The sequence below is a fragment of the Schistocerca gregaria genome, chromosome 1 (genome assembly GCF_023897955.1).
Source record: "Schistocerca gregaria isolate iqSchGreg1 chromosome 1, iqSchGreg1.2, whole genome shotgun sequence".
Classification (NCBI taxonomy): Eukaryota; Metazoa; Arthropoda; class Insecta; order Orthoptera; family Acrididae; genus Schistocerca; species Schistocerca gregaria.
In genome coordinates this window covers 1,067,520,564-1,067,536,349 of record NC_064920.1, presented here as the reverse complement: position 1 = coordinate 1,067,536,349, position 15,786 = coordinate 1,067,520,564, and the positions used below count along the sequence as shown (strand labels likewise).

Below are 15,786 nucleotides of genomic sequence, written 5' to 3'. Positions count from 1 at the left end.
TGCAGCTGTTCTTTCTATGTAATCGTTTATTAAAGATTTTTAATGACCAAAAACAGTTAACCTGGGATCATGCTATCTGCCCTCTAACCAAGAATGAAGGACATTACATCAAGCAACCTGTGTGACACGTCATATGTAGATGTAACATTATTACATCAGCCATGTAGTTACAGGTACCATGAACGTAAGCAATGAGTATGGTAAGTTGTCCGCATAATTTGAATTTTTAATTGGTATAAGAGATACATATTCCCATGTCTCTACTGTCAAGGAAATTTCATGTGATTTTTCATTTCTAATAAAAAAAGGCCCAAGTTTGTGCTTATTCACTATGTTCCCATGGGATGGAAGCGTCTGATTAATTTATCGTCTCTCTGACAGCCCCAGTAGAGCACGTTAGTGGAATAACATGGTAGATAATGAAGTTTTGCGTAATAACCACATAGCAAAATACTCTCACCTTTGTGTGCCGTCATTTGCCAAAATCTCATTTCAATATCTCAAACTGTGTGTGAAGTATGAGGAATGTTGTGGATATTTCATTCCGACTTTATCGCTGACACAGCATGATTGCAAATGAGGGTGCCACATCAGATCAGTTTTCTTGCATTTGGTGACAGACAGAGACCTCCACCCAAGTCTAAAGAAAAATTCAATATGTTAGCTACATTTCATACACAGTGTGCTGTCGATAGTTTGTATTGACCATGAAACTTAACTTTACTTTAGTCAGTTCTTTGTTATACTTCATTCTGTATGGTACGAGCTATGACATATATGGGAATTAAGTTTTCTATATCCCGATTACCGATCCCATTCCCATAGTGGTGACCTCGCAATTCGTTCATGTTTCGCATCTTCCATGCCAGTGTTTATGCAACAGGTTATATGCACTATGCAATGACCACGCCAAACAATGCCTTGTTCGAAGATGTGGAAGCACAACTCCGCTCACTGAGTTTCGTCGTTTCTTCGCCAACAGCGTATTCATCATTTGCGCACAGTTATTTCTGTTCTCAACCAACGCTGTGTGCTAACCTCATTAGTTTTCAATGATCCCCAACTAAACCATTAGAGTGAACAATGGACTCAGGCTTAGCGTCACCAGATTATGCACATCCAACACTGAAATGTCAACTGAACAATATTTCGGATTTTGTCTGTTCAAATCGAGTGTTTCAAGAACAAAGTGATCTCCATTTGAATACGTGTTTAACCACCCACCAGCATTCTACGTCAGTTACTGTTGGGCCATGTGCAATGCTGTCATTACTACAAATTGTGCTGCATCTGTTCTGTGCACGGGGTGTTCCAGTTGTGTCTAATTTACATGGACAATTCAGTATTTTGTGTAACATGGGTCCGTTACCTCACCTCAGTGGCCCGTCACATGCACTACAGGCATCAGATAGTTTCCACGTGGGTGGCATTCTCACCCCCCTCCCCCCCCTCTCTCCTCACTTGTGGGGGGTCCCCGTTTCCGGTTGCTCAATGGCCTGCCGCTGCCACAGCACTGGCGCGGGAAAGCGCTGGCAGAAACTTCCACATGGGAAAGATATATTAAAAACAAAGATTCCAAGACTTACCAAGCGGGAAAGCGCCGGCAGAGAGGCACATGAACAAAACACACAAACACACACACAGAATTACTAGCTTTCGCAACCAATGGTTGCTTCTTCAGGAAGGAGAGGGAAAGACGAAAGGATGTGGGTTTTAAGGGAGAGGGTAAGGAGTCATTCCAATCCCGGGAGCGGAAAGACTTCCCTTAGGGGAAAAAAAGGACAGGTGTACACTCGCACACACACACACATATATGTGTGTGCGAGTGTGCGAGTGTATGTGTGTGTGTGCGAGTGTACACCTGTCCTTTTTTTCCCCTAAGGGAAGAGGAAAAACTGGTAGAAGTAAATAAAAATGTAGATTCAAAATTGACAGAAATAGATAAGAAGTGGAAAAGGATGCTGGATGGAAATGACCTGCTTCAGAACAGGGAAAGAGACCGGCGCGGCAGACATAGGCAGTGCTGTGGCAGCGGCAGGCCATTTACTTCTACCAGTTTTTCCTCTACCACTACTGCACACTTGGTTTCTACCTCTGTCTCTACATCATTTCCAATCTGATTGATTTGGTTCTCCAGTTTAACTCTACTTTCAGCACATTGTTTCTCAAAAACCTCCACTTTCCTACTATAGTCATTGCAAAGCTTTTACATTCTTTGACACATTTACTACTCGTTAATGTTAATTTTTCATCAGTATTCTGCTCCACTTTCTTTATCTTTTCATCACAATCCTTAGCTACTGCCTCAATCCTGCTATTTAATTCTGAAAGATTAGAGTTGCCTACCTGAACCTCTCTTTTAATTTCTTTCTTCAGCTCATTCTTTAAGCTAGCCATATCAGTTCTAATGCTATCAGTTTTGTTTTCCACCCTGCTAATGTCTTTTTTCACACTACTGATGTCTTCTTTCATACTACTTTCCATCCTGTTCATATTACTTTCTATACTATTCATACTACTTTCCATATTACTCATCATTTGCCTAACACCACTTCCACATTTCTGTCTGCCATAACCTGCTTCCCTTGTCGACTTTTGCTACTAGACTCTTCTTCATTAACCTTAACGACCTCATCCGCTTCAATACTGTTTTCAACCATTTCGCTCTTTACAGTAGGACTTCTGTCCCATCCTTCAAAGTTACACTCATGTTTGATTTATAATCGGCTACAGAACCAGTCACACTTATATCTTTCTGTTCACTTAAAAACTTAACTTCTACAGCTTTGTTCTCAGTCACACTGTCTTTTTTGTTAAAGTCACTCATTATGTATCACTTAATACAAAACAGCTTTTGCAATGAAAAATCATGTTTTTAATCACTCATCTTCTGTTTTTAGAGTGTCTTGTGTTACAAAAATCTGAGGTTTTACCGTTTATATTGCAATGCATTAGAAAATGTTTATCACTGTTTTGAATGCTTTTTAGTAAATCATTAAACAAAGATTCCAAGACTTACCAAGCAGGAAAGTGCCGGCAGACAGGCACATGAACAAAACACACAAACACACACACAGAATTACTAGCTTTCGCAACCGATGGTTGCTTCTTCAGGAAGGAGAGGGAAAGACGAAAGGATGTGGGTTTTAAGGGAGAGGGTAAGGAGTCATTCCAATCCCGGGAGCGGAAAGACTTCCCTTAGGGGAAAAAAAGGACAGGTGTACACTCGCACACTCGCACACACATATGTGTGTGTGTGTGCGAGTGTACACCTGTCCTTTTTTTCCCCTAAGGGAAGTCTTAAAAAGGACAGGTGTACACTCGCACACTCGCACACACATATGTGTGTGTGTGTGCGAGTGTCCACCTGTCCTTTTTTTCCCCTAAGGGAAGTCTTTCCGCTCCCGGGATTGGAATGACTCCTTACCCTCTCCCTTAAAACCCACATCCTTTCGTCTTTCCCTCTCCTTCCTGAAGAAGCAACCATCGGTTGCGAAAGCTAGTAATTCTGTGTGTGTGTTTGTGTGTTTTGTTCATGTGCCTGTCTGCCGGCGCTTTCCCGCTTGGTAAGTCTTGGAATCTTTGTTTTTAATATATTTTTCCCATGTGGAAGTTTCTTTCTATTTTTATAAATACCATGCCAAGCTTATCACACTGGTCCTTAATTCCATTGTTTATCATGTTTCTGTAAGAGTCACTCATTGATCTCCTGTGCAAAATACCACTCATTACCAGTCCTGAATTAATATACAAAGATTTGGCAGTACAAATCAAGTTTCCAGATCCACTAATGATTTCGGCCTCACTGCTGTGTCGTCCCATCATGCATGAATATGCATTTTATTTCACTTTGACACCATTTCGGTTAGCAGTTATGTTTTTTAAATGGTTTTCAAATGATCCAGCCTAATGCCTGGATGCAAGTCAATTTTTGAATTTGGCATAACGATATTTGTAAGTAAGGAGTCTCCTATAAAGAGAGATGCTTCTTTCCTATTTACAGACACGTTACTTTGAGGCTTAATTTTCTTTTTCATGTAAGTAGCACTGTACCACAGGTATTTATTTTCCGGGTTTGTGCTGTTTAACTGCAGGCCTATCTCATTAAAAACTGATTTAGATGCATTTGTGGAATCTTGTGAAATGTAACTATGTTTGCCAAAACCTTTGTTTTCACATTGGAATTGCTCCAAAGCCACTATAGATGCATTTTTTTCTTTCTATCTTTCCTAACAGGACTGATTTGGATTTTTTATAGATCTATCACTTCACGTGATCTTGAGGTTATCATTTTCATTTTTATGATTTACGCAACTGCATATTTTGCGATTCTTCATATCAGTATTTTCTTTCTTGCGTAATAATATTTCTGATTTTAGAATGTTAATTTTGTTTTGCAGTCCTTTGTTGATGACATCTTTTGTTTTCACTTCTGAAGCTAGCAATGTATTTTCATCATGTAAACAATCCAGACGTGATCATTGAACGCTGTCATCGATGAATTTTAAGGATATTTTCATGTACTTTTTGTGCAACCAAAAAGTTGCATTTCACACACAGAATACCTTTTACCACACACTTTTTGCCTTTTTTACATGATGAGCCACCAATTTTGCTGTTTTTCCCGGGAGTTGTGCCATCTGCACTGTTCTAGAGGTGCCAGATCAATCGGAAATCTTCATGCCACCGAAATCAGCGGCGTCGCATGGTACATGGTAAATTTTGTCTTCACATGATGTGTAAGCATCCCCCATTGTTAGAGCAAAATACTCTAGTGTTAAGAGTGTATTGTAATTGCATAGATAAAAAATGTACTCATCAAGCAGCACCAGTAGAACACACATATGAAAGTTATTCAAATTTTGTAAATGTTTGGAGCCAGTGGCTCCTTGTTCTGGCAGAAGGGTTGAAGGGGAAGGAAGAGGGATGAAAGACAAGGACCTGTGAAATTCATGAAAAGATGTATAGTCCAGGAAAGTCACCTAGAACACTGGGTCAGGAGAGACTTAACAGGCAGATGAGAAAGAGAGACTGATTGTTGGGGACTGCATCAGACAAGATTTAAAAACCTAAGAGCTTAAAAGTGGGAGATAGGATAAAATGCAACACAGAGATTACTGCTAAGACATCATGCATGATTTAATAAGAGCAGAAAGATAAGTGCATTGTATGTGAAAGAGGTGGGAGGGGGATGGCGAAAGATAGACTGGTCAGTAAATGAAAGATGTAGAAAACTAACAGGGAGTAAAGAAAGCAATTATTTCTGTGAAGAAATGTTGAGACTGAAAAAAATAATGTAAATTAAGGCCAAGTGGGTGATGAAAGCCAAGGACATGCTGTAGCGCCAGTTCCCACTTGTGGAGTTCTGAGAAACTGGTGTCTGGGGGAAGAATCCAAATGGCGCATGTGGTGTAACAGGCACTGCGCTCATGACTGTCATGTTGCAGAATATGCTCTGTGCATTGCCAGTATACACCCCCTGCTTATGGCCATTCATCCTAGCTGATAACTTGCTGGCAGTCAGGCTGACATAAAATGTTGAACTGTATTTACATAACAGCTAGTATATGAGATGTAATTTTACATGTGACTCTCCCTTTGATAGTATAAGCTTTATCAGTTTCAGGGCTGGTATAGGTGGTGCTAGGAGGATGAATTGGGCAAGTCTTGCAGCGGGAATGGTCACAGGGGTAGGAGCCATAGGGTAGAGAAAAGGGTGCAGAGGGAGAACAGGGTCTGATTTGGATGATGATGAAAATCTGTTCTAGATGTGGTGGGCAAAATCTCATACAGAATGGACCTCATTTCAGGGCATGATTTTAGGAGTTTTCTTATCTTTTTTATGTTAAGAATATATATACTAAACTAAACTCTGTCTGAACAGGCCTTGGAGGGCCACGGTACCAACCAGCCACCGTATCATCCTCAGCCCACAGGCGTCACTGGGTGAGGATATGGAGCGACAATTGGTCAGCACACCGCTCTCCCAGTTGTATGCCAGTTTATGAGACCGGAGCCGCTACTTCTCAATAAAGTAGCTCCTCAGTTTACCTCACAAGAGCTGAGAGCCACCTGCTTGCTAACAGCGCTCGGCAGACCGGATGGTCACCCATCCAAGTGCTGGCCCAGCTCGGCAGCGCTTAACTTTCATGATCTGACGGGAACTGCTGTTACCACTGCGGGAAGGCCATTGGCTAAGAATGTATATATGATACCATTTTATCTTGTGCCTGTATTAGTAGATAGTATGATTACCTGAGATATTTAAATTTTATTTGTATGCTATTCAAACTTGTAAAATTTAATCATGCATCGAAAGTTAATTTTATAAACTATCTGTAGTTGTGTTCTCAGGGATGAAGTAGTGAAGGCAGCAGAGGATCAAGTAGGTAAGAAGACAAGGGCTAGTAGAAATCCTTGTGTAACAGAAGAAATACTGAATTTAATTGATGAAAGGAGAAAATATAAAAATTCAGTAAATGAAGCAGGCAAAAAGGAATACAAACGTCTCAAAAATGAGATCGACAGGAAATGCAAAATGGCTAAGCAGGCATGGCTAGAGGACAGATGTAAGAATGTAGAGGCCTATCTCACTAGGGGTAAGACAGATACTGCCTACAGGAAAATTAAAGAGACATTTGGAGAAAAGAGAACCACTTGTATGAATATCAAGAGCTCAGATGGAAACCCAGTTGTAAGCAAAGAAGGGAAGGAGAAAGGTGGAAGGAGTATATAGAGGGTCTATACAGGGGTGATGTACTTGAGGACAGTATTATGGAAATGAAAGAGGATGTAGATGAAGATGAAATAGGAGATACAATACTGCGTGAAGAGTTTGACAGAGCACTGAAAGACCTGAATCGAAACAAGGCCCCGGGAGTGGACAACATTCCATTGGAACTACGGACGGCATTGGGAGAGCCAGTCTTGACAAAAATGTACCATCTGGTGAGCACGATGTATGCGACACGCAAAATGCCCTCAGACTTCAAGAAGAATATAATAATTCCAATCCCAAACAAAGCAGGTGTTGAAAGATGTGAAAATTACTGAACTATCAGTTTAATAAGTCACAGCTGCAAAATACTAACACGAATTCTGTACAGACGATTGGAAAAACAGGTTGAAGCCGACCTCGGGGAAGATCAGTTTGGATTCCTTAGAAATGTTGGAACATGTGAGGCAATACTGACCTTACGACTTATCTTAGAAGAAAGATCAAGGAAAGGCAAACCTACGTTTCCAGCATTTGTAGACTTTGAGAAAGCTGGGGTAAAATACAGGGAGCGAAAGCCTATTTACATTTTGTACAGAAAACAGATGGCAGTTATAAGAGTCGAGGGACATGAAAGGGAAGCAGTGGTTGGGAAGGGAGTGGGACAGGGTTGTAGCCTCTCCCTGATGTTATTCAATCTGTATATTGAGCAAACAGTAAGGGAAACAAAAGAAAAATTCGTAGTAGGTATTAAAATCCATGGAGAAAAAAAATAAAAACTTTGAGGTTTGCAATTCTGTCAGAGACAGCAAAGGACTTGGAAGCGCAGTTGAATGGAATGGATAGTGTCTTGAAAGGAGGATGTAAGATGAACATCAACAAAAGTTAAATGAGGATAATGGAATGTAGTCGAATTAAGTTGGGTGATGCTGAGGGAATTCGATTAGGAAATGAGACACTTAAAGTAGTAAAGGAGTTTTACTATTTGGGGAGCAAAATAACTGATGATGGTCGAAGTAGAGAGTATATAAAATGTAGACTGGCAATGGCAAGGAAAGTGTTTCTGAAGAAGAGAAATTTGTTAACATCGAATATAGATTTATGTATCAGGAAGTCGTTTCTGAAAGTATTTGTATGGAGTGTAGCCATGTATGGAAGTGAAACATGGACTATAACTAGTCTGGACAAGAAGAGAATAGAAGCTTTCAAAATGTGGTGCTACAGAAGAATGCTGAAGATAAGGTGGATAGATCACATAACTAATGAGGAGGTATTGAATACAATTGGGGAGAAGAGGAGTTTGTGGCACAACTTGACAAAAAGAAGGGATCGGTTGGTAGGACATGTCCTGAGGCATCAAGGGATCACAAATTTAGCATTGGAGGGCAGCGTGGAGGGTAAAAATCATAGAGGGTGACCAAGAGATGAATACACTAAGCAGATTCAGAAGGATGTAGGTTGCAGTAGGTACTGGGAGATGAAGATGCTAGCACAGGACAGAGTAGCATGGAGAACTGCATCAAACCAGTCTCAGGACTGAAGACGACAACAACAACAACAAATGCAATCGTGACATTTGTATATGTATTTCAAACAGATCACATGCTACAGTTTAACACTCTTTAATTTCATCGAGTATAGATTTAAGTGTCAGGAAGCCGTTTCTGAAAGTATTTGTATGGAATCTAGTCATGTATGCAAGTGAAACATGGATGATAAAGAGTTTGGGCAATAAGAGAATAGAAGCTTTCGAAATGTGGTGCTACAGAAGAATGCTGAAGATTAAATGGGTAGATCACATAACTAATGAGGAGGTATAATCGGGGAGAAGAGGAGTTTGTGGCACAACTTGACAAGAAGAAGGGACCGGTTGGTAAGAGAAGTTCTGAGTTGTCAAGGGATCACAAATTTAGCATTGGAGGGCAGCGTGGAGTGTAAAAATTGTAGAGGGAGACCAAGAGATGCATACACTAAGCAGATTCAGAAGGATATAGGTTGCAGCAAGTACTGGGAGATGAAGAAGCTTGCACAGGATAGCGTAGCATGGAGAGCTGCATCAAACCAGTCTCAAGGCTGAAGACCGCAACAACAACAACAGTTGTGTTCTGACTGGGCTGTTGATGACAGAGGTTGTTTTTTATTTGAGAGAAAAAACAAAACATTTCTAAATAGACTCAAGGAGAAATGAGATGTCTCTGACGACCTGTTGAAAATGAATTTCCATTGTATTAATCATTCTGTGGAGAAGAGAAAGAACCTGGAGAAAAAACATTTGTATAACAGAGTAATCTTTAATAATTTATGTAAAATCATTGTTTGCATACTTGTTTAAATGACTCTTCGCTTAGTACATTTATGTTACATGCATAATGATAATACTCTCCACCAATTCACGCCACAAACAAGTGCAGACACCAAAACTAACACACTCCTGTTCTGGTGCATGTGTACTATGGCAAAGTTTTGTCCATAATTCTTATGTGCAATACTTTGGGTTTGTGTGTGTACAGTAACAGATGCATAATGAATAGTGCTATCCAAATAGTATATCAGACGTAGACACAAACTTATGAAACTTAATGAGCACACATTGTAATTGTATTAGTTGACTGAATTGATGACACTGAGGTACCAGGAACTAAATAATAATGGAAGATAGCAAAATTATGATGAAATTTGGTTTCTATCTAAAAATTTGTGTTACAAATGCAAACAAATATTGTAACTTTTATTTAAAAAATTTTAACATAGAAATCTGATTGTACTAATGATTCAGATAAATATTAAGATACAAGATTCACATTACTATCAAAATCAAACCTGTATTTCAGAATTTATAAATCAGATATTACTATGACAATGTATCTGATGTATTTTGACAATTACAACTGTAATATTACAGTATGTTTATTATTATGAAATTTGTAACAAATTATAAATCCAAATTCTGTAACTTGTTTTAGAAAACCAACTAACTTTGAATTGCAAACTTCAAAATTACTGTTCTAAACAATAAGTGTATTTTTATTGCAATTGTTCAAATGTTTGCAAGTACCAATGGTGGTAGATCTGGTTGGCTAGTATTGTCTCAAGTTTCACAGAATCAATATTATGTCATCTTTGTGGAGCATATAACCACATTATTAAGCACATTCTCACTTCAGCCATATCATTTAGTAGAACTGATTAATAAAGACGAGTCTATCCTGACCTTATGGAGAGCATATAAGTTTCTTACATATGAAGATATTTGCAATGAAGAGGTACACACCTAGATCACAAACTTTAAGAAATTGCTGATTAAGTATCTATTTCCAGTGACCGTGATAGGTGGTTGCATTTTAAGCTGATTCACCATTGCCATTCTTGTGGCCTACAGATTCCAAAAAGTGACTCTCATGATGCTTCACAAAATGTATTTCACTGCCTGGATCAGCCTATGTAAGGTGTAAAAGGTGAAAACGACACTCTATTGCATCCTAGCAATAACTACAAGAACAATGTACTTGTTCACCAACAATGTGTAATGAGTTTCAAACTCTTTGTTGATTCTAGAGATTAGTTCAATAGTTCTTCACACCAACAAATCAATCCACGCCAGATGTGGTCTCAGGAATTTCATCCACCACCTCCTTCATACCAAATGACACAGCACATCAACAATAATTTTTTTGTGGAGAATGTGCACAACAAAACTTTCTTCCCAAACTACTGTCATTCCTACTGGAACACCTGACCACATGGTTTGCAGCCATTGACTTCATTGTACAGAGTCACAGCATTTTCCAAGTTCATCATCATGTTAAGGAGGATAGGAGAGCACGAACGCCTCAACAGTGATGCCATACTAGCACCTCAGCCTGGTGGCCAAAGATGTTAATATCACTGGTTTGCAAGGGCACTGGAGCAACTATTGCAACTGGTGACCTTTGAGAACACATTTACAACAGAACACCATCCCAGCTATGGAAACACCTTCGTACATCTATCACCTCATTGCTCATGTGAGACATTGTGCTTTTGCTTTGGGTACTACAGCTCATCTGACTGCCCTCACAGATATGAATGGCAATGATCTTGCACAAAAACAAAATGATGGAATGTTATTTAGTCTTAGCTGACAGACTTTTTGCAGCATACACAGATGTGCCAGACAGCAATTGCCGCGTTCCCAGTATGACATGCTGCCCACAGCTGCTAGCAATCAATGTGTTCTGAGGGGTTCTGTACATTCATGTGAGTGACATCACTAGCCCCATGTGAGGCTACTGACCTTCTGCAGTGCCAAGTACACCCACAGCAAACAATAACATTCTGCATACAGGAAGTCTGATGTGACTGCAGCTGTGTTGGTTCCATGCCCACTTCAGAAGCTGGACATGCAACTACTCCATGCCGTGAAATGACGCAAATGCAGGATGCAATCTGGATGGCAGTACACAATGACGATGCCAGCAACTCAGAGATGTGGACCAAACTACTTATGCTCTAGCTTGTAAGTGACAGTTGTAGATTCTTATGTGCTACATCACTTAACTAATCATTACCTATTGGCACAGACTAGGAAGTGAGTACCAACCTCAGTGAGAACCCACTATTGGAGCTTACCACACTGGTCATCCAATTACATGTCACAAATGGTTCTCCTATCAAATTTTATGGAAGTGCCACACACATCATAGACCTCAGTCTATGTGACTAATTTCTATGGCAGTTTTTGGTTGCCGATGTTCAAAAACTGGTTTTTGGCACAGATTTCCTCCACTGCATTCATCACTCCCCAGATTTGCAAACTGGTAACAGATAATCTGTACCTACTATCACTGGTAGTTCGCCACTTTATACACTGCCACCTTCGGAGGGCACTAACCCACAGGCATCTCGCTACATAACCCACATGAACAAGACAGTAACCATCATAGCATCAGAAGCAGACACACACACACACACACACACACACACACACACACACACACACACTCTGTCCTTTTTTTCCCCTAAGGGAAGTCTTTCCGCTCCCGGGATTGGAATGACTCCTTACCCTCTCCCTTAAAACCCACATCCTTTCGTCTTTCCCTCTCCTTCCTGAAGAAGCAACCATCGGTTGCGAAAGCTAGTAATTCTGTGTGTGTGTTTGTGTGTTTTGTTCATGTGCCTGTCTGCCGGCGCTTTCCCGCTTGGTAAGTCTTGGAATCTTTGTTTTTAATATATTTTTCCCATGTGGAAGTTTCTTTCTATTATATATATATATATATATATATATATATATATATATATATATATATATATATATATACACAGCTGAGGCAGATTGCAACACTTGTTCCACCACAGACAGGTATTTGACATGAAACAGTGCATAAAATCAATACTACACCAGACTGCACAGTCAAGAGGCAGTAAAAATGACAGGTTGACGTGGGATTTATTTGCAGACAGTACCCTCATGGCTAGCCACTCATGGTTAGCCACAATTACATCAAGATTCTTAGCTGGTGGGTTCCTAACCATGAAGGTTCCTAGGACACAATGACTGCTTCCAAGGATGCAAACAGAGTTGGATGTCACTGCACCCACTGCCTTGTTACCTTCACAGCCCCCTATTCCCCACTGCAATATGACAATCTCAATACAGACCATCAATTCTTCTATGGCTGCTGCTGACAACTTCTGCCGTACCTCCACCAATATCTGTATTCATATACAGTAAGGATCACAACATCATGTACTTTTTCCACTCTCTCACTTAGAAATGGCTCAGCTGTGTCCTGCATAGCAGGGCACAGTTGCATGGGTAAATACTCATGTGCGAATAAGATGTCAACAGCTGTGAGCTCTGATGACCTATCCCAGTGCTCCATAGTCCTTGAGGGAGGGAGCGGGAGACGGGGGGTGGGGGGGTGGGGGGGGTGGGGGGGTGGGGGGGTGGGGGGGGGTGGAGCTTTGTGGGGACCTCACCACTGATAATGCAAGTGCAAGATAATGAGACTCTTTATCAGTGGTTGAGTTACAATGAGGAGAGTATCTTTGACACTCACAATCTGATACATGCTCATGTACTGTGTACACATGTCCTGTCGTATCTTCATACTAAACAATAAATGCCTTTGCTCTCTATATTTTCCTATATATTCTAACAAATATATGGGAAGAATAGTATTAAAATTACAAGTGCAACACAAATGATCTGCAAACAATGGAATACTATAAGAAGGAAAGTTGCTACTCACCATATAATGGAGATGCTGAATTGCAGATAGACACAACAAAAAGACTCTCTCCATTATAGCATTTAGCTGTTAAGGCATTCGTCAACAATAGACATACATGTGTGGACACACGCACACACACACGCACACGCACACACACACACACACACACACACACACACACACACACACACACAATGTTATGTGTGTGAGTTGGATTTGCATTGGCGTGTGTGTGTATGTCTGTCTATTGTTGATGATGGCCTTAATGGCCGAAAGCTATAATTGTGTGAGTCCTTTTGTTGTGCCTATCTGCAACTCAGCATCTCCGCTATATGGTGAGCAGCAACTTTCCTTTTCATAATAATGTTACAAATGATATGCAGGTTGTAAAGAGAATGAATTTCACTGATCATCTAAAACAACAACAGTTCAGAATTCAATTTGCTCCAAAAACATACTATTTCTTTGCATAAATTATTTGAAATGGTAATTCCTAACAATGGGAAACATTGTAATGAAAAACAGCAATGTAAATTAGAAGCCACACCTTTAACAAAAATAAATCACAACTGCAGGATAATGGACAGTGGATATGATAAATTAATTGTAGAAATTACTTTAAAATGAAAGTCTGTTGCTGTGGTCTCTCATGGAAAATTAAATTCCATATAACAAGGTCCAATATCACATCGTATCCACAGCTGGAAAACTATTTCAATTTACAGTGTGGTTTCTTTATTATGAAGGAAATTTATTCATAAGTATACATCGATTGACATCACTATCATACAGACCGACTTGTGCTTGCTGTATCTTTGCTCTTTATTATTTCTTTAATATCTTCAGCATTAAGTGTCTCATACTTCAGCAAAGCTTCTGCCAGTAATTTGTGCTCACTGTGATGAGCTTTGAGAATGCTCTTTGCACGTTCATATGATTCCTGTTAAAAAAATATAGAACAATTTTCAGTAATGGAATAAACTTGCCTGCAATGAAAACCAAGCACATTATTTATGGTGACAATTATTGAACTATATGACATAAAAGCGTCATAATTTCTGAACAGTCTGTGTGAGGACCATCTAACTGTACAGTTGGTCATGGGGCATGATGGGAATTAGTGTAGTTTGGTTTAGTGATGAAGCTCACTTTCATTTAGATGGGTTGGTCAATAAGCAAAATTGGCACATTTGAGGGACTGAGAATATGCATTTTGTGATCGAGAAGTCTCTTCACCCTCAACGGCTGACTGTATAGTGTGCAATGTCCAGTTGCAAAATAATCAGTGCGATATTCCTTGATGGCATGGTGACTACTGAAAGATAGGTGAAGGTTTAGGAAGATTATTTTATCCCCACTATCTAAAGTGACCTTGATTTCAACAATATGTGGTTCATGCAAGATGGAGCTCATTTCCATTGAAGCAGGAGAGTGGTTGATGTCCTGGAGGAGCAGTTTGGGGACCACATTCTGGCTATGGGATACCCAGAGGCCACTGGGATGGGCCCCAGTTGGCTGCCATATTCTCCAGATCTGAACAATTGCAACGACTTTTGGTCAGGCTATGTTAAATACAAGATGTACAGCAGTAACTGCAAAATCATTGTTGATCTGAAAACAGCCATTCAGGAGGTCATTGACAGCATTGATGCTCCAACACTTCAGCGGGTCATGCGGAATTTTGCTCTTCATCTGCACCACATCATTGCCAATGATGGCCTGCATATTGAATATGTCATATCCTAGATCCGAATATCTGTAGTGATGTTTACATGTTGAATAACCTGTGTGCATGCCATAGTTTGAAACCAATTTACTTTTTTTCCATATTGTTCAGTGATTGTCACCCTGGATATTATACAAACTCAACAAATAAGCAACTATGCAGAGGAGATTTAGGGGCATTATGTATTATATACTCACCAAGCAGCAGCAGAACACACAAAAAAGATGGTTGTAACTGGCAATCTTTCAGAGCCAGTGGCTCCTTCTTCAGGTAGAAGGATTGAAGGGGAAGGAAGAGGGGTGAAGGAAAGCATTGGAGAAGTCTAGGAAAAGGGTTAGATGTTGGGAATGTCACCCAGAGCTGTGAGTCAGAGGAGGCTTATCACATGGGATGAGAAGGAAAGACTGATTATTGAGGACTGCATTGGATGAGAGTTGAAATCCTGAGAACTTGAAGGTGAAACACAAGGTAAAATGCAGACAGAGTTTACTGCTTAAACATCATGCATGAGTTAATAAGAGTGAAAAGCTAAGTGCATTCTACATAAGAGAGGTGGAAGGGAGGCGGTGAAAAATAGACAGGAGAGTCAATGAAAGATGTAGGAAACTAAAATGGAGTGAAGCAAAGAGTAGTTACAGTGAAGAAATGCTGAGACAGAAGAATTTAATGTAAATTAAGTCAGTAATGTGCTGGGACATGTCCTTGTATTAGTGCCTCTTAAAGTTCACGTCACGACCGGTTGTATTGAAACATTTCATCACCCAGTAGATAGTGCGCAGTGTTCCCAACCTACCTTGCTTTGCTTATTCAATATTGTCTTCCCGGTAGCTGTGTCCATCTCACCTAAATCACACTGAAATTAAGAAGCCAGGAACCTAGATTAAGTTTTCCAAAATCAAAAGTCAAGACCGTATTCATTGTTGAACATTTATGACAACCACAGTGTGATTTATTTGTTATCACTCACACACACAATATTCATGTGACCAGGCCTCTTACACTTAATCCTCACATTAATTAGGTCAAAAACTTCCAGTCTTTAACAATGTTCACAATTACACTTTCTTGGTACCAACCAGAAAAATTAACCGACTTGCCACACTTTTGCTCCATAAGAATCTGACCGAGAACTA

At 39.9% G+C, this 15,786-nt stretch overlaps 1 protein-coding gene across 5 annotated transcripts in view; it reads right to left on the bottom strand.

The window, feature by feature from the left end:
* Nucleotides 1-208: 208 nt before the first annotated feature.
* LOC126281423 (ATP-dependent zinc metalloprotease YME1L-like) overlaps nucleotides 209-15,786 on the bottom strand; it is a 252,411-nt gene continuing 236,833 nt past the window's right edge. For 4 of the 5 annotated variants that reach the window (XM_049980379.1, XM_049980388.1, XM_049980395.1 and 1 more), the window contains one exon: nucleotides 13,617-13,867. In XM_049980379.1, the coding sequence (XP_049836336.1) occupies nucleotides 13,712-13,867 (156 nt within the window). In that variant the 3' untranslated portion in view covers nucleotides 13,617-13,711. Of the gene's footprint in view, nucleotides 641-13,616; nucleotides 13,868-15,786 lie in introns of those variants that run through there. The other variant, XM_049980370.1, reaches the window with a different exon arrangement.